This window comes from Zootoca vivipara, chromosome 3 (assembly GCF_963506605.1).
Source record: "Zootoca vivipara chromosome 3, rZooViv1.1, whole genome shotgun sequence".
Lineage (NCBI taxonomy): Eukaryota > Metazoa > Chordata > Lepidosauria > Squamata > Lacertidae > Zootoca > Zootoca vivipara.
This window is the reverse complement of record NC_083278.1, coordinates 185,240-207,885: the sequence shown is the minus strand read 5'-3', so window position 1 is coordinate 207,885 and position 22,646 is coordinate 185,240. Positions and strand designations below refer to the sequence as shown.

Below are 22,646 nucleotides of genomic sequence, written 5' to 3'. Positions count from 1 at the left end.
GCCAACAGGGCGCTGCATTTTATTGGTAGAGGAGCTGACATGTGGCGTCGCCTCTACCAATGAAACGCAGCGCCGGGGTGAGGGATGACCCTGGCGCTGCAGAGCGGAACAGGGTCCTAGTGCCCCTGTTCCGCTCGCTTACCTCCCTGCTCTCCCGGCGCGGCTGGTGGAGGAAAAAGGGAGGCCGCTGCAAAGCTCCCGCACTTGCTGAGGTGCCCCTCAGCGCCCCTCAGCGCCCCCCTGATCGCCCAGGCGCCATGGTGCATTGCGCCACTGGAGTCAATGGGCGATCCGGGCCTGGGAAGAAGCGAGGGGAGAGGAGGGGTGGGGTGGTGGTGAGGCTTATATTCTGTTGTATAATGTGCGTGTGGGGTTTTCTGTCAGCGTCAACTGAGTAGGTTCTCTTTCTATTAATTTATTACATTTCCTTGGTAGTGGGAGGGATTGGGGAAGCCCAGAGTGTGGTTGGTTCTCTGTGGTTGGTTGCAGTGGGGTTTGTTTGCATTTGTGGGGGGCGGGGAGGGCTTGTTGGGTTAGGTAAGCCAGATTGATTCGTATGCTGTCAGTGGATTCTTGTTGTTGTCTTGTTGGGCTGTGTATGTGATAAAGGGGAGCCATACTGGGGTGAAGGCACCCTCTTCAATTTGTCCCCGTGTCAGATTCAGTATATTAGTTAGCTTTTCTAGTAAGGCCATTTCCCATACAAGTTGGTACTATTGGTTCATGTTTACTCCTGACAGGTCTCTCCAGTGTCTGGCTATGAGGCTTCTGGCTGCTGAGAGCAGGTGGGTTATAAGCTCTGTATAATGCGAGTGGTCATTATGATCTTGGAAGGTGTTCAGTGGGGCCACTTCTGGGGTGAGTTCTAATACCCGTTTAGTTATTTTGCATATCTCTTGTAAGACTGCTGTCTAGAAGGGTTGGATTTTAGGGCATTTCCACCACATGTGGAGGTATGTGCTTGTGGAGGTGCAGCCTCTCCAACATCTTGGTGAGGTTCCTGGGCGTATCGGTGCCAGTTTCCATGGTGTTAAGTACCACCTGTATTGTAGGTGAGTTTCAGAGTGAGTTCCATTCTTTTGGCTGATACGGTCTTAAAGGGGGGTTTAGACCACATTCTAGTGCATTGGGTAGGGTTAATTTCATAGCCTACCTATGTTGTGCTCCCATTGTTCTTTGATTGCGTCAAGGGGGGTTGTGGGATTTTGAAGCAATATTTTGTATATTGTGGATACCATCCTTTTGCTGTGTCCCTCTGCTGTCAGGAGAAGGTTTTCGAAGCTATTCAAGGGCCCAACGGGTGCTGGTTTTACTGCTGGGTTGTTTAAGAAGGCATGTAGTTGATGGTGTGTTAGCCAAGGTATTTAAGTGTCCCCTAGTTTGTCTTGTATTTCATGTGTTGTTTTCGTAGAAGTCTTTTAGACAGAAAAAATCTGGAGGTTTTTTCTTCTTTTGTGTTCAGCCCTGGAGGCCTACAGGACTTGGAGCTCAGCGGCCGACAGTGGGATCTTCCAGGTCCCAGTAGTTTCAAGGCCACTGAGGGGACTGGAAGCTCCACACAGCCTCCTTGGTTGTCACGTTGGGCTCCCCTGCTTACCGCGGCAGCGGCAGCGGTGGCCGGGTTGGTAGTGCGGACCGATGCTTGCTGTCCTCAAGAGCTCTGTGCTGTCATGGGGCTTGCCATCTTGCCTCACCAGAAGTCCATACTGGTGCACTTTCAAACACCCATCCCTAAGTGCAGTTCAATGATCACTCCAAAAAAATTCACAATGCTGTCCTTTACTCCCATTATGACAGATTGATTTTACAGATATTCCTGAGCGACAAGTCTGCAGCCAGATTAAAGAGAGTTTGAATCTGTTCTGGAAAGCATTAGTTTGTGGAAGTGAGCACCACCCCCTTGAGTAAACATTAAACCGAAAGGCAAATCATCCAATTTACAACTTTGAATAGTTGTGGAGAAGAAGAAAAAATCAGAAGGACAAAGCAGGACACTTTGCTTTTTACTGGATGGTTTAATGATTAGTTTGAGACAGTACCTAGCATAATATATATGCTGCTCACTGCAGTTGCAAGACATCATCCTTGGCCAAACTGCACTGTAGCTTTCATTATAACAACTGCCAAAAAATTGCTTGCTGAAACGAAATGGATTGGACAGAGCCGATTCCAGCGTTGTTTCTCTTTATCCTTATGGTTTCCTTTGTTTTGAAACTGGGCATTTTCTGGAACAAGACCTCCCAAAATCTTCCACCAGGACCGAGGCCTTTACCTCTCATTGGGAATCTCCACATCATGGATCTGAAGAGGCCTTACAGAACCATGTTAAAGGTAAAGCGTCCAGTTCTTCCCAAGGGAAGACTAAAGGGTACTGGGGCAGCCCAGCCAGATGAGTGGGCTATAAAATAAATAAATAAATAAATAAATAAATAAATAAATAAATAATAATACATTTTGTTCTTTTAGAGCCTATAAATCTCATCTCCCTTTGTGTGTTACAGAACCTCCTCTTATCTTTTCCAGTAAATATTCATAGGACCTAGTTGCAATTTATAACTGGTAATTTGAACAAGGTGTCTGGGAGTGTCTGGTGTCGAATCCTGTTTGACTCTGCCTCCATTTTCAAGGATGCAAAAGTTCCGGGGCAAACCTTGCCTAGCCCAGGCACCTCCTTGAGTCTATCTTTCTAAATTAGATTTGAGGGGTGCCATTAAATGTATAATCACATTTATCCTTACAACTGCCTATTTTGTGCTGGTTTTCTGAGCTTTCCTAGCAAATATTTGTGCTTCTGCAGCACAACTGAACTGGGCGAAAGGGCTGAGCTGCTGTATTATGGATCCTGCACTGTTGAAGCTACAGCTATTAGTAGCAAATGTCTTGAAGACCATTGTGGCATAGACAATGCTCTCTTAATTTATCATTATGTTATTTGGATTCTGTTTTGCATGGTGATTGGCAAAGATACAAAAAGTGAATTCATTCCACAAAATTACTATTCTTAAGTCATATGTTTTCAGCTCAGTCCAAGGCACAATGACATGGAAGAAATTTCTACCAAGTTCAATAGTAGTTATTGAAAAAAAAACTTACAATAGTCTAACAGTAAAACTGTGCTACTAGATTCTGTGGAATGTATAAAATAGTCCTTACTCTTAGGTAAATGTGCAAGCTAATGCAGTATGCCAGAACTCTGTTTCTCACTTTTTCTTCTGTTGAATTCCAGTTGTCAAAGCAATATGGCCCTGTCTTCAGCATCCAAATGGGACCCCAGAAAAGTGTGGTGTTGGCAGGATATGAGACCGTAAAGGAGGCTCTGGTTAATCAGGCAGACGCATTTGCAGACAGGCCCATCATTCCAATAGTTCAAGATCTTGCACCAGGCTTTGGTGAGGCACTTCCCTTTTTATTGAAACTGGTAATGTGAATTGTGAATAATTGTCAGGCTTCAGGGAATCAGCTTCCTCCCCCCATGGCAGTAGATAAGCAGAACAAAGGAAATAGAGTCTTCTTACCAGTTAGAATTCTTTAATAATCACAGCGAGGGACAACAAATACCTCCCGCTAAAATGGTGGTGCTCCCAATTAAGGTTTTCCCCTCCTCCCCCTATTGTCAGGGGGACTCCCTACAGGGAGCCTCCCCCCACCATCCTGACCAGCACTTCGCCCAGCGACAGCGCTAGCAGTGGGTCAGGGGAAAGCGGAATGGAAGGGGGAAGGTTCAGCGAGGCATCAGAGCCCTGGCAATGCTCTGGAGAATAGACGGTGGAGGAAGGGCTCAGCAACGTACTGGAGCCCCTGCACCACTCTGACCATCTAGGGCAGTGTTTCCCAACCAGTGTGCCTCCAGATGTTTTGGGACTACAACTCCCATCATTCCTGACCACTGGTCTTGCTAGCTAGGGATGATGGGAGTTGTAGTCCCAAAACATCTGGAGGCACACTGGTTGGGAAACACTGATCTAGGGCAGGCATCCCCAAACTTCGGCCCTCCAGATGTTTTGGACTACATTTCCCATCTTCCCCAACCACTGGTCCTGTTAGCTAGGGATCATGGGAGTTGTAGGCCAAAACATCTGGAGGGTCGCAGTTTGGGGATGCCTGATCTAGGGGAAGAGGGACAGCTCAGGGAGGCGTCGGAACCGAGGCACCGTCCCAGCCAGCGAGGGGAAGAAGGGAAACCGCTCCTTCCGGCGCCCGAATTGAGTTGTGCCCCCAAACGCAGGGCAAAGGGGTGGCATTTCGGGGTGCCCCGGTTATTATGCTGGCCCCGAAGCCGATGGACGCCATTGCTGGGTTCTGAGAGTGACTAGGCGGTCATGTTTTCTGCTATCTCTGCACTGTAAATAGTATGCGCAATAAAACCTTTAAAGACACAACGGACTGGAGTGTCTTTACTCGGGAGTAGCCGCAACAACTCCTTGACACCTATCAATCCACGTCACTCCTACATCTCATAACCTGAGTGTGTAGTTCCTATGCTTTCTGTTTGGAGACTTTCTGAGCACTCCAAGATCGATGGGAGGGGGGAGGAGGATGTTATCCAATGACTGTGAATGTGTAAAACCTCTCTCTTCCAGTGTTTCTTCTCCTAGCTGTTCTCCATCCAGTATTTCCCAGCTTTTCCCTTCTCAGCTATGCGCCTCTGCAAACCACTGATCTAAATCTATACTGTCCTCCTGCTCCTGGGGAGATTCAGGTTCAGGGGGAAGAGGAAGCTCCCACCAGGCCTCCTCACTCTAGTCCTCGGCTCAGCATGGTCCCTGACAATAATTGTCACATGGAAAAGTAATGCCACACACCGGGGGAGGGGGGGGACTGACTAACCATTTTCTGGCCCAGCCTATACAGAGAGGAAGCATGAAGGAGGCATAATATCTGCCCATGGAATACAAAGTAACAAGCTGAGTGCTGCTGGGACCCCTGACATGAACAAACCACCCTCTACTCTATCCAATCTATCTATGTGTTCTCAGGTCATGCTCTGATGGCACCACTCCAAGCTACTTTGTCAAAGCTCAGAATTCAAAGCTCAGCAGATTGGAGGAGGGCAAATGTTGTCCCTATTTTCAAAAGGGGGGAAAGAGAGGACCCAAACAATTACTGCCCATTCAGCCTGACATCAATACCAGGAAAGATTCTAGAGCAGATCATTAAGCAAACGGTCTGTGAGCACCTAGAAAGAAACACTGTGATCACTAAAAGTCAGCATGGGTTTCTGAAAAATAAGTCATGTCAGACTAATCTGATCTCATTTTTTGACAGAATTACAAGGCTGGTAGATGAAGGGAACGCTGTGGATGTAGCCTATCTTGATTTCATCAAGGCCTTTGACAAGGTGCCCCATGATATCTTGTAAAGAAGCTGGTAAAATCCGGGCTAGACAATGCTACCATTCAGTGGATTTGTAACTGTCTTACTGACTGAACCCAAAGGGTGCTCATCAATGGCTCCTCCTCATCCTGGAGAGTAGTGACTAGTGGGGTGCCACAGGGTTCTGTCTTGGGCCCAGTCTTATTCAACATCTTTATCAATGACTTGGATAATGGGCTTGAGGGCATCCTGAGCAAGTTTGCAGATGACACCAAATTGGGAGTGGTGGCTAATACCCCAGAGGACAGGATCACACTTCCAAATGACCTTAGCAGTATTCAGAACAGCATCTCTCCCTGCTCCCTTCCTGTGCCCTTCCTTCATCTGAAAAGAACTGCACTAGAGAGAGTGGATGTAGCCTATCTTCATTTCAGCAAGGCCTGTGACAAGGTGCCCCATGATATTCTTGTAAAGAAGCTGGTAAAATGCAGGCTAGATAATGCTACCATTCAGTGGATTTGGAACTGGCTGACTGACCGAACCCAAAGGGTGCTCATCAATGGCACCTTCTCATCCTGGAGAGTAGTGACTAGTGGGGTGCCACAGGGTTCTGTCTTGGGAACAGTCTTATTCAAGATCTTGATCAATGACTGGATGATGGGCTTGAGGGCATTCTGAGCAAGTTTGCAGATGACACCAAATGGGGAGGGGTGGCTAATACCCCAGAGGACAGGATCACACTTCCAAATGACCTGAACAGATTAGACAACTGGGCCAAAGCAAACAAGATGAATTTGAACAAGGAGAAATGTAAAGTACTACACATGGGGGGGGGAGTGAAAGGCACAAATACAGGATGGGAGACACCTGGCTTGAGAGCAGTACATGTGAAAAGGATCTAGGAGTCCTGGTAGACCACAAACTTGACATGAGTCAACAATGTGATGCAGCAGCTCAAAAAGCCAGTGCAATTCTTGGCTGCATCAATAGGAGTATAGCATCTAGATCTAGGGAAGTAATAGTACCACTGTATTCTGCTCTGGTCAGACCTCACCTGGAGTACTGTGTCCAGTTCTGGGCACCACAGTTCAAGAAGGATACTGACAAGCTGGAACATGTCCAGAGGAGGGCAACCAAAATGGTCAAAGGCCTGGAAACGATGCCTTATGAGGAATGGCTTAGGGAGCTGGGTATGTTTAGCCTGGAGAAGAGAAGGTTAAGGGGTGATATGATAGTCATGTTCAAATATATGAAAGGATGTCATATGGAGGAGGGAGAAAGATTGTTTTCTGCTGCTCCAGAGAAGCGGACACAGAGCAATGGATTCAAACTTCAAGAAAGACGATTCCACCTAAACATTAGGAAGAACTTCCTGACAGTAAGAGCTGTTCGACAGTGGAATTTGCTACCAAGGAGTGTGGTGGAGTCTCCTTCTTTGGAGGTCTTTAAGCAGAGGCTTGACAGCCATATGTCAGGAATGCTTTGATGGTGTTTCCTGCTTGGCAGGGGGTTGGACTGGATGGTCTCTTCCAACTCTATGATTCTATGATTCTAAGTCTGAGTCTGAATGAGAGAATAGCTGGGATCCATTCTCAGTTCCATGGAAGAAATGCATAACACAATTTATTGTTGTTGTTTTTTACTACAATGGCCATGCAGACATGAAACCTTTCTTCCCATCTCTTCAGGTATAGTTCTGTCTAATGGTGAAAACTGGAAAGTGATGCGGCGGTTTGCTTTAAGCACATTACGGGACTACGGAATGGGAAAGAGGACCATAGAGGACAGAATTGTTGAGGAATGCAGTGTCCTGATAAAGAAATTTGAATCCTACGAAGGTGGGTTGGTGTTTTCCTCTGCTGCATAGCTACACTACCATAGCATAAAGGTGCCAAGACTGTTGTGTTTAAAGTTTAAAGGTGCCGGGAGTGTTGTGTTCCATAGGGCTCATCCACACTTCCTCTTCTCCCTCTGCTTTCCCTTGGGAAAAACCACACTTTGGAGCAATTTGGGTTTCCCCAATTGGCCTTGGTTCTGATCTACTGCTAAAGAGTGGGTTTCCCCTTGGAAAGGAATGGGGAAAGGGGAAATGTTTTTTCCAACCATGCCTAGTGTGGATGAGCCCATACTTATGGCTAACTCCAGAACTATAGTTCCCAGGCTTCCCTGTGGAGACATAATCGGTCTGTTCCTGTAATGTGTAGATTATACTCCAATAGCTGCTGTGACTTCCAAGCCCTTTTAAGCACATCTTAGCCCAGCTATGGCCCATAGCTGCCAAGTTATCCCTTTTTTTCAGGGATTTTCCCTTATGCTGAATAGGCTTCCTCGCGAGAAAAGGGAAAACTTGGCAGCTATGCTATGGCCACATCCAGCAGCACTTAGGATCAGTTTCTTTGATAAATGAGGTCTACACATAGGTAAGCTGCCAGTGGGGACTTAAGGCAACAAAGAGCAGACTTAAAAACAATGCCATTTCCATACTTGGAATTTCATCAGAATATTTTTGTTTAACTGTCATATTTATGTATAGGAAACCCATTTGAGACCACCACAATTATGAATGCACCTGTTGCCAATATTATAGTGTCCATACTACTAGGCAAGCGATTTGATTATGAAGATCCCATATACATAAGACTTCTGAAGTTGGTCAATGAAAACACCCGACTTTTTGGAAGCTCTTCAGTCATGGTAATCTATTTGTTTCCAATTAAAACAAGCAAACAGTTGATTGTAATAACAGTGTATGCAAAGTGGGCAGGGCAACCTGTTTATTGTATATTGTTCAGGATTCACTACAAAACACAGACTATTGATATCTCGAGAAACCTGCTGATTATTCAAAATATTTAGAAAACTCACACGGCACAGTCATCCCGTAACTATAACAAAGTCTCTTTTGCACACACCCTTTCTGGCCTCACTGCCATCAGGACTTCAATGACAAGGAAGAACAAGTGGTAGTTGGTTCCATGATGGCTCAGAAGGAGCATCCAAGGGCAGATCTCCCTCTCTGAAGGCAAACCTCCAGAGGAGAACCGTCATAGCCTATTATTCTGGGGTTGCACATAAATTATGCTGAGGTAGTCTGCTGCTCGTTCCAAATGCCATTCAAGAGCTTTGTTTTGTATTTGGGCAACCATGCTTTGAGAGATCCAGTTGAGAGAACTGTACTTTCCTAATGTCTTTTTTCCTTTTTCACATTTTTATCCTTTCAGCTTTATAACATGTTTCCCACTCTTGGTTTTCTTTTGGGGGCTCCTAAGAATTTCACTCAAAACAGAGCTGAGCTGTTTGCCTTCATAAATGTCACCTTCCTAAAACACCTGAGAGATCTGGATGAAAATGACCAGAGGAGCTTTATTGACTCATTTCTTATCCAACAGCAAGAGGTAATGGAGTCTTTTAGGTTGGCCCAGAATAAATGTTGACATTTTAAATTCGTGTTTGCAAGTGAATGCAAGTGCTACCTCTAGTTGCAAACGGGATCCGTTCTGGAGCCCCATTTACAACCTGAGCAGTATGCAACCCGTGTCTGCGCTTCTGTGCATGTGCGGGTCTCGATTCGGCGCTTCTGCACATGAAATCATTAGACGCTTCTGTGTATGTGTGAACTGCCTAACTGGGAAGTAACCCGTTCCATTACTTCTGGGTTTCGCACATTTGTAACCCGTGTTGTACACAACCCGCAGCATTCGTATCCAGAGGTATGACTGTAGTCAGGAAGTCTCACTTCAGAAGGGACCAACCTGGCATCCTTCCTACCATTTCCCAATAGTCAGCCATTGTTAATGTGTTACAGAAGTTGCCTCTGCAGGGGCAAAGGTTGCATACTCACCAGCATTTCTGAAAAAAATCCCTGGTCAAGAAAACATGCCAATGGGCGTATATGAATTTCCAGGGGTGGAATTATGGCAGACTAACCATTGGTTGCTGGTGCTTCTGCCAAGAGAGATAATTATGCAGTGATGAGATGTAATCAAGTCATAAATAATGTTTGCCAGACTCCCTTTTGATATAAGGGGGGTGGGGGTGGGATAATGCCTCAAGTTCTCGGAAGAAGGCGTTCTTCACACCGGAGGAGAGAGGGAACTTTGAGGGTGGAGAGGCATCTTGGAGCAAGGAAAAACATTGGCCCATGCACTGTGTAATCACCCTTAAATTAGGGCTTCAGTTCTTTCGACCATTACTAAGATTGGAAATGAATATGAATTGGAGTTTCTGTTTACCAATTAATTGTTGTTGTTTAGTCATTTAATCGTATCCGACTCTTCGTGACCCCATGGACCAGAGCACACCAGGCACTCCTGTCTTCCACTGCCTCCCGCAGTTTGGTCAGACTCATGTTGGTGGCTTCGAGAAAACTGTCCAACCATCTCGTCCTCTGTCGCCCCCTTCTGCTTGTGTTCTCCATCTTTCCCAAGATCAGGGTCTTTTCCAGGGAGTCTTCTCTTCTCATGAGGTGGCCAAAGTATTGGAGCCTCAGCTTCAGGATCTGTCCTTCCAGTGAGCACTCAGAGCTGATTCCCTTAAGACTGGATAGGTTTGATCTTTTCTGCAGCGGCTCCCCATTTGTGGGACACTCCCTCCCTCAGCCTCGGCCACCAGAATTGCCTCATCACATTATATTTTGTGCTGCCCAAAGTATTCATTGACGTAAGACCTTGGCTCGGAGGTTTCCTTCCGGAACATAGAGAGCTTTTCCTCTATACAGTAGTCCATCACTTTCTGAGAACCCTTCTGCGTCACCTGCTTCTCCCCACAGTGCAGCTAACTTGTGTTTTGCGAAAGCATCCCCCCTTGTCTTCCCCACCATTCCCCCACTCCTCCAAGGGGATCAGAGGAGGGGGTGATCTCTGGCTCTCCTCCTCTCTCTCCTCTTCAGTCCAGTTCCTGAAAGAGAAGAAGGAGCTGGATTGCCAAGCTCCCCCTATGTCAGAGACTGGAGTGAGAAAAAATGGTGGAAACTGCACCCCCTCCTCTTGAACCTTCTAGAGAAGAGGACGGCCATATTGATTTGCAGCAGTGGTTTGAGGAAGGTCACAGCTCAGAGACAGGTGAACAGAAGAGTTGGGAGTTCTTCTTCTTCTTTTCCAAATAATTTTTATTCATTTTCCAATATTACAAAATCGCAAAAGCAAAAAACAAAAATAAAACATAAAACATAAAAAAAATATCAATTCTTGCATTTTTTACTTAACATTGTTGACTTCCTCAATTCCCTCCTCACTGGGTCCATTTTAAAATTCCAATTAAGCAGTTTTCATCTTATGTCTTAAATCATTCTAACACAGTTTATCTTTATCACTCAAATATTCTATTCTAAAAACACCATCTATTCCTCCCCAATAATTAATCAATTTATCCAAATCAAAATTTATTTTCCCGCCCTTCTATCTTCTATTTCTCCCCTTAGCCTAAAATTTCTTACCAAGAATTTTCCATAAATTTAAATATTAATTCTTCTATCGTACTAACATTTAAACACTTAAAACTAATCCACCCCCCCTTCCCCTGGACTCAGGGTCTCCCAGATACTTCAGAGAGTTCCTTAAGTCGTTCCAGCATCAGGCCTTCTAGATCAATCAAAAACGTACATCCATTATTGCCCCTCACCCCACTCCCACCCTGTCCCAGCCTACCCCCCATTCTTCCTAGATCATCCCCTGCTGCCTCCCCAATTCTCCAAATACTGTAGTTCAAAACCACCCAGTTATATTTCCACTTTCCAGCCCATCTCAATTTTCCCCCCTTTAAGTTCTGGCCCCAGCATGGATCCTGCCCTCCCTCTCTCACTGGGAGGACATTATTCCATGCTGGTTCTTCTTTGGAGACTCCTTGGATCAGACATATGTTCTGTTCCCCCCTCTCACTGGGGGAACAATATTCCATGTATCTTCCTCATCTTCTTTAAAGTCAATTGCATTGTCCAAGACTGATGATTGTTCTTCTTGCTTCTCTTCATTGTCTATTGAAATTAATCCTTTTTCACTGTCCACACAATTCTGATTCCTTTCACACATTTCACGCAACTGTATATTACTTTCATACAACAAAATATTATTTTGCTGCAATTCATTTCTCAAGTCCAAAAGCAATTCCAAAAGTTCCTTCTGAAAGTCCAGGCCATCAGGTGATGTTGTGGCTACAGACATCCTGCTCCTCTCAGATTTCATGAGAACAGAACAGAGCAGGAAGTGGCACAGATCTTATTTCCAAAAACATCAGGGACCAAGTTTATAGCCGAAATGGTTATACTCTCATTTTTAATTCTTCTTCATATCTTAAAAATCTTGTGACCATTTCTGAAAAGAGCATTTATCAAACTTCTTATACCCAGTTTTATAATTTGCGCTCTCTTCAAAATTGACAGTTCTCAACTTCAAAGAGGTAAACAAATTCTTTTCTATTGTGATATCATAATGGCAGCTCGCTGATCCCTCCAGGGACCCGACTCTAGCTTCCAGGGGGACTTTCCCCAGACAAATTTTTAAAAAAATTACAGGGATTTTAGTGGATTCAGCCCTTCTCCCCTTTACCCTGCTTCAGGGGAGAGGTATTGGGCCCAATGCTTGGTAATTGATAAGTTCCTTTCAGTCTTTCCGGCTACAGGCAAATTAACTGCATCACAGTTCTCTCAATGGGGGAGATCGACTTCCTGTTTAAATCTTCTCCCGTGGCCAATTCTTTTCAATAATTTTTTTCCTCTGAAATTTCTTTCTGTTACTCACAGTGTCCAATGTCTTCAAATACTTTTTTTTTTATAAAAAAAAATATCCACCGCTCCTCCACTGCTGGCTCAGAGCTTCGTTCTGTGAGGGTAGCGGTATACTCGAAAATGGCACCCACGACTCTCACTCCCCTCGCTCTCGAAGCTCTTAAAAAGAGCTTACCGGGGGGCAGAGGAGTCACTTTGGGGTGCAGCTGAGCTCTCAGGCCCCCAGAAAGCTCAATCTGGGGTTCTTTTGGGAGTCTGCATTGCTCTCGCGGCTCCCCCCTCCCTCACAGCACCAGGAATCTCGGAGCTTGAGGATTCCTCGCTGATCAGTGCTGGCGGCAGACCGGAAGTGTATATGAAATTTTCTCACTCGCTTCGTTTTAACCAGTTCATACTCTTTGCAACCCAGGAGGAAAAGAAGAACAAGACGAATGGATACTTCCACAACGAAAACTTAAAAACAGTTGTGGCCAACTTGATAGCTGCTGGCATGGAGGCCACTTCTACCACACTGCGCTGGGGACTGTTACTAATGATGAAACACCCTGAAATTCAGAGTGAGTGCTTTTCATTGGGTTGGCTCCCATCATTCTGAGATATCTTAATTCCAGTTATATGTAACAATTAGAGAGAGAGAATATTTATAATTTGCATATATATACCGGTATGTATGTATGTATGTATGTATGTATGTATGTATGTATGTATATCAGGGAAGTGGGTGGCGCTGTGGTGTAAACCACTGAGCCTCGGCTTGCTGATCGAAAGGTCGAATCCTCGTGATGGGTTGAGCTCCCGTTGCTCAGTCCCTGTTCCTGCCAACCTAGCAGTTCGAAAGCACATCAAGTGGAATTAAATAAATAGGTACCGCTCTGGTGGGAAGGTAAACGGCATTTCTGTGCGCTGCTCTGGTTTTGCCAGAAGCTGCTTGGTCATGCTGGCCACATGACCCAGAAGTGGTACGCCGGCTCCCTCAGCCAGTAAAGCGAGATGAGCGCCGCAATCCCAGAGTCACCTGCGACTGGACCTAATTGTCAGGGGTCCCTTTACCTTTACCTATATCTATAACACAACAATTGTTCAGTCATAAGTTTAACATTTCAGCCTGGACTCCCTTCTCCTTCTTTCTATGGTTCTTTACATTTCATTTCATATTCCTGCATACTCCAAATTATCTTAACCTATTATTTTATGTATATATTCCTGTATATATCCCAGAGAGAGAGAGAGAGAGAGAGAGAGAGAGAGAGAGAGAGTGCAGGTTTTTACATTAATCCTGCCAATGTCTTAATTTACAGTTTGTTTGTAAATATTCAATAAACCATTTCCATCCCTTTCATGTGTTGGTTTTTTTTTTTAAAAAAAAATTATCTTCTGGTTTTTTAAACATCTTAAACATCTTTTTCATCTCATTATATATCATTTTCGAGTAAACTTTAACCTTATTACAAGACCACCACATATGAAAATCAGTACCTTCTTTCTCTTTACATTTCCAGCACATATTCAATTTGGGTTTATACATGGGAGCCAATCTACTAGGTGTTAGGTACCATCTATACAGTATAATGTTTTCATATAATTTTCTCTTAAAATATAACATTCTGTAAATTTTATATCCATGTTCGATAAACTTTCCCATGCATCCATTTCTATATTATTACCAATAACTATTGTCCAGAGTATCGTTGAAGATTTCACTTGTTCTTCCTTTGTCTCTCATTCCAATAATGTCTTATAAATTTTAGATATCGCTTTAACATTACAATTTAACAGGTCTCTTTCTAGGTGTGATGTTTCATCCCAACCCACTGCTATACAGTAATTCCTTTTAAAATACTTCATTCAAATGATTATATTGTAATCATATTGTTAACATCTTTGATAAATCCTTATTTTAATTTAAATTATCCACCTTCTCCACTTAAATTTCTACGTTGCCCAATTTTCCATCATATTTTTCTTTTTCACCGCTATGGCTTCCACAGGTGAAAGCCATAGTGGTGTTTTGGAACAGGTTTTTATACTTATCCCATACTCTATACATTCTTTTCCTGATTATATGGTTTGCATTTTTTAAATCAATTTTTATTGAATTTCCATTTTATAACATTTAATATTATTTTCACCTTTTCATACCACAAATAAATGTACCAACCAAAAATGATATCATGACCTTCCAAATCTAAAATTATGTGGATTCTTCAATAACAACCATTCCTTCAACCAGCACAGACAAGGTGCTTCATAGTATTATCTCTTTTAATTCAGTTTTCAACCCATTTGCTAATCTGACTGCAAACAGTTTAGAATCTTTATTCAACAAAGAAATAGGTTGATAGATCATAACCAGCTCTGGATCTCTATCTTGCTTATGAATCAAAGTTATGTATGCACTCTTCCAAGATTTGGGTAACTTTCCCGTATTCAAATACTTGTTCATAATATCTTTTAAAGGTTGTATTAAGTAATCCTGCAATTTTTTATATTATATTGCTGAAAGTTCATCAGGTCAGGGTGCCTTCCCTAATTTACCCTGTAAAATTGCTTGCTGTAATTCCGTCATTGTGACAGGTCCATTAACAAATGACATTTTATCTTTTGGTATCTTAGGTAGTCTGCTGTCTTCTAAATATTTACCCATTTCTTCTAAATTACCTCATTCGCCTCAATAAAGTTCTGTATAAAAACTCACACATTGATTTCTTATTTCTTTCAGATTTTTCATAACTCTATTCTATTAATGCAGGTATTTTCTTGTTTCTTCTTTATTTGCCAAGCAAATAGTTTCCATGGCTGGTTAGCCTGTTGAAATTGTTTCTGTTTTAAATATTTAATTTTCCACTCTATTTCTTGGTTTATTATCATTTGCAACATCTTGATATCCTGTTTCACTATCTCTTTTCAAGCAGAATTTATTAATTCTTTTCCTTTTCCTTTTATTTCTTGAAAAAAATCTTGTTTTTTCTGCTCTCTAATATTTCTTTGGTATGTGCCTTGCTATGTAAAAAACACCCCACATTACCAATTTACTTGCATTCCATACCACCTTTAAATCTGTCTCTTGCTATTAATTAATTTCAAAAAAACCTTTCTTTTTTGCCCCCTTTCCCTAATTTTTCTTGATCATTTAATAAATTAGTCTCCATCTCATTGGGAAACTTGTCCCTGTTTTTAATTAAATTATTATAGAGTTGTAGTCTCATAATTTCTGCCCTCTTTACCTTAGTATACAAATCTTTAGAAGTCCATACAGAATCTTTTCAGCTTGCAGAATTATTTGCGCTCGAATAAAATATACATTGTCCTGTGGGTGTTTTTTCTCTCCAAATGTCAATTAAACTTAAATTGTCAGTTACTCCTATCCCAATCTAGGGAGGCTACACCATTCATATCGCCCATCAAAACAATCTTTTCATTCAAATGTTCAAATAATATTCCTTCTAGCCTCTCTTGAAAATCTGGTGTATTTTCCCATTAGGGGCATACACAACAATTAATATTACTTTTCTCCATGTGATGGTATCTGGGTTATCAATATTCTTCCTTTTTGGTCTTTGAATAATTGTTTTGGGTCCAACTCTGGTTTTATACACATTACAACTCCTCTCTTTTTTGGTACATCAGAAGGTACAAAGTCCTTTCCCAACCTTTTATTTAAGTTTTATTTATCCAAGTTTAACTTCTTTACAACATGTTCAATTTTATTCATTTAGTCTTATTATTTAGACTATTTACATTCCAAGTTAGAATTTTCAAAGCCATCTTGTTCCATATTTATTTCTCTGTTGCCTCCACCTCTGTGGAATCTTTCTCCAACTAACCTTCCCCCATATTTTCTCCAAAATTTGTCTGGTTCTGTAGGATCCCGAAATCTTTGTTTTCTACGTTTATATGTAAAAGATACCACTTCAGGATATTCCCCATGGTGATATTTTAATAATCATCCTGGATGAATTTCTCGCCATCAGTATATCAGGTTATTGGCTAAAATCTTTGTCTTGTTTAAAAAATATCTGTGTAATATTCTAGAGAATAAATTTGTTAGTCCAGGGAATTGGAGAACCAGTTTATGGCAGTTTTATGTTTCAGAGATTAATATTTTGAGAGACAAAAGTCAAAGATAAAGAGATAATCTTAGCAGAAAAATGAATGATTTTCTTTTTTCTTTTCCCCAGTAAAGGTCCAAGAAGAAATTGCAAAGGTTGTTGGATCTTCTCAGCCAAGGATTGAACACCGAACAAAAATGCCTTATACAGATGCCGTGGTCCATGAGATCCAGAGATTTGCCAGTATTAACCCAACCAACGTGCCACATGCCACGGCTACAGATGTTACCCTCAATGGCTACTTCATTCCAAAGGTGATCCATTTCACTGAACTGCTGCCTACTAGTTACAATATATTTTAATGCTTTCCTGGGAGTAAGCCCCATGGGGCATCAATGTGGGTGACATCTCAGCAGACTTGTATAGGATTGCACTGTAAGCAAGCAATCTACCCTTCGGAAGCTGTCAGGCATCAGCTTCAACCCATTAAACAGATCTCAATGAGAAGGGGAACAAGGTTGGAAAAGAAACCTTTTCTGGTGGGAGATCATGGTTTATACGTTAAAGTTTTTCAAACTAAAGACATTTCTCAGATGAACTCAATTCTCATTTCGCCTGCACTCAATATTAATTATACCAGAGGCATATGCTTTATTTTAAAATAACTCTTGCTTTGTTTTTTCAGGGGACATACATCATAACATTGCTGTCCTCTGTGCTGCATGATGAATCTCAATGGGAAAAACCACATAAATTCTATCCTGAGCATTTTCTCAACTCTGAAGGAAAATTTGTAAAGAGAGATGCTTTCATGCCTTTCTCCGCAGGTAACTTTTTTTTACTTTTGTGTATACCTGCATAGAGTGGGATGCGGGTGGCGCTGTGATATAAGCCACTGAGCCTAGGGCTTGCCGATCAGAAGGTTGGTGGTTCGAATCCCTGCGATGGGGTGAGCTCCCGTTGCTCGATCACTGCTCCTGCCCACCTAGCAGTTCGAAAGCACGCAGTGCAAGTAGACAAACAGGTATCGCGCCGGCAGGAAGGTAAACGGCATTTCCATGCACTGCTCTGGTCCGCCAGAAGCGGCTTTGTCATGCTGGCCACATGACCTGGAAGCTGTACGCCGTCTCCCTCACCCAGTAGAGCGAGATGAGTGCCGCAACCCCAGAGTCGTCCGCAACTGGACCTAATTGTCAGGGGTCCCTTAACCTTAACCTTTATACCTGCATAGTGTGTGCTTAATCAGTGTGTGCTTAATCAATGGGATTTTTACATGCCTGGAGTGTAACCTATTGTGCAATGGTAAGAATCACATCAGTTGCTGTGGCCGTTTCTGCAACTAGATCTGGCCACCATTGGTGTGTGGCCCCCTGCAATGTGGCTCACCAGGGGATGTGGCCCTCAGGCAGAGAAAGGTTTCCCATCCCTGGTTTTCAGAATTCAGGATGGCTCGTATTGGGAGTTCAAAATTCTTTTAAGATGGGCACCATGAGTTGTTATTTTATCTCTACATTTTGGTCTGCTTTAAAGTATTTGGGATGTTATTAGGCAACTGCTAAACCCAGTTTTCCTGCTGCCTGTGCTTCCTTACAGGACGGAGAGTATGTTTAGGTGAGACTCTTGCCAAAATGCAGCTCTTTCTCTTCTTCACAAGTCTGCTGCAGAGATTTACCTTCCAGCCACCCCCTGGAACATCTCAAGAAGATCTGGACCTTACTCCTGCTGTTGGGGTTATAACACCTCCCATGCCCCACCAGCTCTGTGCTCTGCCACGTTTCTAAGATTCACGAATTCCTGGGTTGCTTATCCTACCTGTGTGTGCAATGCGAGCCTTTTTTTAAAAAAAACACCCCATTCAACGGGGGTATTTTGATTGAGTAGCCTACTGGTTGAGTAGCCCAATTGGTCCATGCTTTGTCAAAAACCTTAAGTGTCCTCCCATTACTGCTGAATCCTTTGAAACTAGCATTGGAGCATCTCTTACGTAAAACCTGGCCCTGAGTTCTTGGGGTATAGAGATCAACCAGCAAAACTGGTTTCATGTATTCCCATGTATTCCCATGTTAACATACAGTATACCTTCAAATATCTTGATATCTGATATCTTGATGCATCATATCCACTGTGGCTTCAATGTATTTGGATTCTGTGGAAGACAAGGCTATGCAGTGGTACCTCGACTTACAAACGACTTGACAACCGAATTTTTCGACTTACAAATGGGGCAAATGGCCACGCGCTTACGATTTTTCGACATCCAAATGGAAACCACAGCAGTTTTACTTAGGAATTTTTAGATGGGGTTGCTTCGACTTACGAATTTTTCAGTTTCCAATGCATTCCTATGGGAAATCACGTTTCCAATGGCGCTTTTCGACTTATGAATTTTTCGACCTACGAAGGTGCCTTCGGAACGGATTAAATTCGTAAGTCGAAGCACCACTGTACAATTCTGTATATAACTGCCCCAGGAGATTGGACCATTGGCAGACATAAAGACATACCCACCTATAGATTTATAGTTTTTTTGCAATTGGGTTTGCTTCTGGCGTCTTGATGCTGTCAATTAGTTCAGTGAATTTCTGTTTCTGGCTTAGAATAAAACAGCCATCTTCTCTCTGTATCTGGACTCCTAGATAGTAATGAACCTTTTCTTGTTCTTTGACTGCCACATCTTTGCTTAAATTTTCTTCTACTTCTGTGTACTCTCTGTCATTTATGACTGCAATTATCGGGTCATTCATGGGTGTCAGAATGTAAGACAATTGTTCATTCTTACATTTGTTGTACAAACACTTGTCTCCATGGCCCTAGTTGTGTTAGCATGGTGTGTGATATTTCGTTCCATGCCCTAGTAGCTTCTTTTAGTCCTTAAAGCCCTCTTTGAAGTCTGTATATCAAATGCACTTTGTTTGACTTGATAAAACACTTGCTTCATGTAAATCTCCTCTGAGATTTTGCCATGTAAAAATGCAGCTTTTATGTCTATGTGTCTCGTGCCTATTTGCTTAGGCGGCTTTGCCTAAAAGCGTTCTGATGGTGGTGTATCTGACTACTGGGGTGAATGGGGCATCCTAGTCTTCTCCATAGCGTTGACTGAAACCTTGTGAACAAGCCTCACTTAGTAACACTGCACCTCCCCTTCTGCACCCTGTTTCACTTTAAAACCCACTTGCTTCCTAAGGCATTCTTTCCAGGAGGCAGGTCAGTAAAGGTTCAGGAGTGGTTCTGGTGCAGTGTATCTATTTCAGGGGTCAGGAAACTTTTTCAGTCCACTGTCCCTCAGACATTGTGGGGGGCTGGACTATATTTTTTTTGGGGGGGGGGAGGAAACGAATTCCTATGCCCCACAAATAGCCCAGAGGTGCATTTTAAGTAAAAGCACACATTCTGCTCATGTAAAAACAGCAGGCAGGCCCCACAAATAGCCCAGAGATACATTTTAAATAAAAGGACACATTCTACTCATGTAAAAACACGCTGATTCCCAGACCATCCGCGAGCCAGATTTAGAAGGCAATTGGGCTGGATCCGGCCCCCGGGCCTTAGTTTGCCTACCCATGATCTATTTCCTACTATGGAACATCCTTCCAGAGATGGGCTTGAGTGGCTGGCATCACCTCTATCATTTCCCAGGTGGAAGGTTCTACGGGTTACACTGACCCTGTGAGGTAGGATAGTCACGGTGATAGGACACCTCTATTGGATTTTGATGAGCATCTGACCTGTGGTCCTGGAACTGCATCTGCTTCCTCCTCCAGTGCAGGCATCTCTACATCAGACTTATTAACCGTCTTGGAACTCAGGAGTCGTGATCCCGCACCATGTGCTGTTTAAATGTAGGGGATTTCTGTGACTTTAGGGTTTTGCGAGCACTGGCTATACAGTAGTACCTCATTTTGTGACCAGGATCTGTTCTGGAGTCCCGGTCGCAGGCCGAAAAGGACACTGGACAAAGTGTCACATCTGTGCACACGCATGGAATGGTTTGTGCTTTTGTGCATGTGCAAAGCGCGATTTAGCGCTTCTGTGCTTGTGCAAGTGGTGAACCCAGAAGTAACCTGTTCCGATACTTCCGGGTTTGCCGTGGACGTTCAACAGAACGGGCGTTCAACGAGGCGGACACTAGACGAAGTACCACTGTATATATTTCCTTGTTACAATTAAAACACAAACTTTTTCTTGGGCCTAGTGCTTCACTTGGTACTTAGACATATAGTTTGAATCATTGGCTTTGGCAGTTCTGATTGGAGAGTCTTGTATTCTTTCCACACGTTCCTCTCTCAGATAGGCAATCACTTTTCTTAGAGTTAAGTGAGTTGCAAAAGTCTCAGATTTAGGTCCCAGGAAATAACCAACTTTCTGGTCTTCCTGTATTCTGTGAATTCTAGTTTTCAATCATTGTTAAGAATTCTATTATGTGACTGCTCCAGTCTTTCTTAGATCTGAGCCTCTTGGGCTTGCTAATTAGAAGATCAGTGGTTCAAATCTGCGTGGTGGGGTGAACTCCCATAGTTCTGTCCCAGCTCCTGCTGACCTAGCAGTTCGAAAGCACACCAGTGCAAGTAGATAAATAGGTGCCACTACAATGTGAAGGTAAACAGTGTTTCCATGCGCTCTGGCACTCATCACAGTGTCCCGTTGCGCCAGAAGTGGTTTAATCATTCTGGCCATATGACCCTGAAAGCTGTCTGTGGAAAAATGCCAGTGCCCTCAGTCTGAAGGGAGATGAGCACCACAACCCCATAGTTGCCTTTGACTGGACTTAACCGTCCAGGGTCCTTTACCTTTTTTACCTTTTAAAAAAAACACGCACACACGCACACACACAACAACAACAATCCAAAATACAATCTAGCATCCAAAATACTACAGAGAAGTATAGCTACTTCTAGTTTATTCTGCTTTTCCCATGCCACGATTGGTGTTTTGCTGCCAATTTCTTCAAAAGTCCAATACAAAACAAGCAGCACACGAGGGCACAAGATTCAATCAAGTTTCAATCAAGTATTATTAATCCAAAAAGAAAACAATAAGAGAACCATATACAAGTGCTGACACAGAAGCCAAAACCAAACGTCAAGCAGATAGCATATACAAATAAATACCGAAAGGCAAACCAGTCTTAATGGTCTTTGAGTAGTACAATTTCTAAAATACATGTACATATAAATAGATACTTACATTTCTTATATTCAGAGTTTTCTTAGTTTGAGCATGTATATACATGTATTTTAGAAATTGTACTACTGTATTAGTTTAAATAATAATTAGATTTTGATTTGTATTACCAGTGAATATGTAAATGAGAGAACCTTTTGAAAAAGAACTTGAGCATTGTGGCCTAAGCCAAGATAAGTGGTTTCATACGAATTGTAAGTACTGCCTTTGATATTTGTTTGTTTAGATGTATATTAGTGATTTAGTTCGAATACTAATAAGACCTGGTTTATACCACCAGTGAATGCACTAAACATAACTGAAAGCAGAAGGAGGAACTACTGAAGAAGCCCGTCATATGGGCGAAACAGGCGAAAAACGCCGGCAGCCTGTCTATCATTGACACTTTGTTCGACCTGCTGCCACTTTGCTGACCACTATATAGCCTCAAAGACCATAAAGACTGGTTTGCCTTTCGGTATTTATTTGTATATGCTATCTGCTTGACGTTTGGTTTTGGCTTCTGTGTCAGCACTTGTATATGGTTCTCTTATTGTTTTCTTTTTGGATTAATAATACTTGATTGAAACGTGATTGAATCTTGTGCCCTTGCGTGCTGCTTGTTTTGTATTGGACTTTTGATGATTGATGTTTTGGCTACGTCACTGGTGCCAGAAGGATTTTCATTTTCAATGCAATCCAAGATTTCTCTAAAATATATTATGACATCTAGGTGTTTTTCAATTGGATGGTGATGTTCTGTGAGAGTCTGGGTAGGTTGCTTAAGGCTTCCCTCATCAATGGAATTCTGACTGGTCATGTCAAAAATGGGGGAAATGTGTCAAATTCAAAATCAAAACTTACATCTCCAATTGATTTAAAACTCAAAATAAAAAGGGACTAACCTGCTTGCTAAACTAATTTAGAGGCTGTTAAAAGAATAAATGAAAGATCAACACCGGGAATGTTTTAATTGGACTAATTTGGACTAATTAAGAAATGCAGTATGAGATTAGATCATCACTCCCCAAACTTCAGAGCATGGGAAGTCACCCAAAAGATATATAATTTGACATTGAATATTTGGCTTTTTTGATTGTATTATAATTCGGAATGTTTTAATGTGGTTTTTATTGGATGGTTAAATTTAATAAATATTATTTTTATAAAAAAAACCTCAAAAACTTCTCTGCCTCTGAGAGGAGAGAGGGAGCTAATCCCCTTCACAATGGAGACAATGGAAGTCACCATGTGCTCACCAGGAAATATAAAAAAAGTCCGCTTTCAATTTCTCTTCTCTTTTAAGAAAATCCACACCCACTGAAATACTTTGAATTTTGTCTTAACTGGGCCCCATAACCTTTGTAGGAATGGATTTAGGCCCCATGAGAGGATGCACTGCT

At 42.5% G+C, this 22,646-nt stretch overlaps 1 protein-coding gene across 2 annotated transcripts; it reads left to right on the top strand.

Moving 5' to 3' along the window:
• Positions 1 to 29: 29 nt before the first annotated feature.
• Positions 30 to 19,354, top strand: LOC118082631 (cytochrome P450 2K6-like). 2 transcript variants are annotated; one of them, XM_060272297.1, is made up of 10 exons: positions 30 to 394; positions 1,798 to 2,331; positions 3,227 to 3,389; positions 7,002 to 7,151; positions 7,847 to 8,007; positions 8,535 to 8,708; positions 12,444 to 12,591; positions 16,213 to 16,397; positions 16,769 to 16,910; positions 17,677 to 19,354. In XM_060272297.1, the coding sequence occupies exons 2-10, from the start codon at positions 2,149 to 2,151 to the stop codon at positions 17,862 to 17,864; spliced, it is 1,494 nt and encodes a 497-aa protein (XP_060128280.1). In that variant the 5' UTR covers positions 30 to 394; positions 1,798 to 2,148; the 3' UTR covers positions 17,865 to 19,354. The 2 variants fall into 2 exon arrangements, with proteins under 2 accessions (XP_060128280.1, XP_060128281.1); XM_060272298.1 differs by lacking the exon at positions 30 to 394 and having other exon boundaries at positions 493 to 2,331; positions 8,583 to 8,708.
• Positions 19,355 to 22,646: the final 3,292 nt, after the last annotated feature.

What these genes read in the sequence shown, in the direction of transcription:
- LOC118082631 (XM_060272297.1), top strand. Translation starts at nt 2,149, where the DNA reads ATGGATTGGACAGAGCCGATTCCAGCGTTGTTTCTCTTTATCCTTATG. An exon ending in GAAATTTGAATCCTACGAAG is followed by an intron (nt 7,152 to 7,846) that starts GTGGGTTGGTGT and finishes ATTTATGTATAG; the next exon opens with GAAACCCATTTGAGACCACC. An exon ending in TTCTTATCCAACAGCAAGAG is followed by an intron (nt 8,709 to 12,443) that starts GTAATGGAGTCT and finishes TTTGCAACCCAG; the next exon opens with GAGGAAAAGAAGAACAAGAC.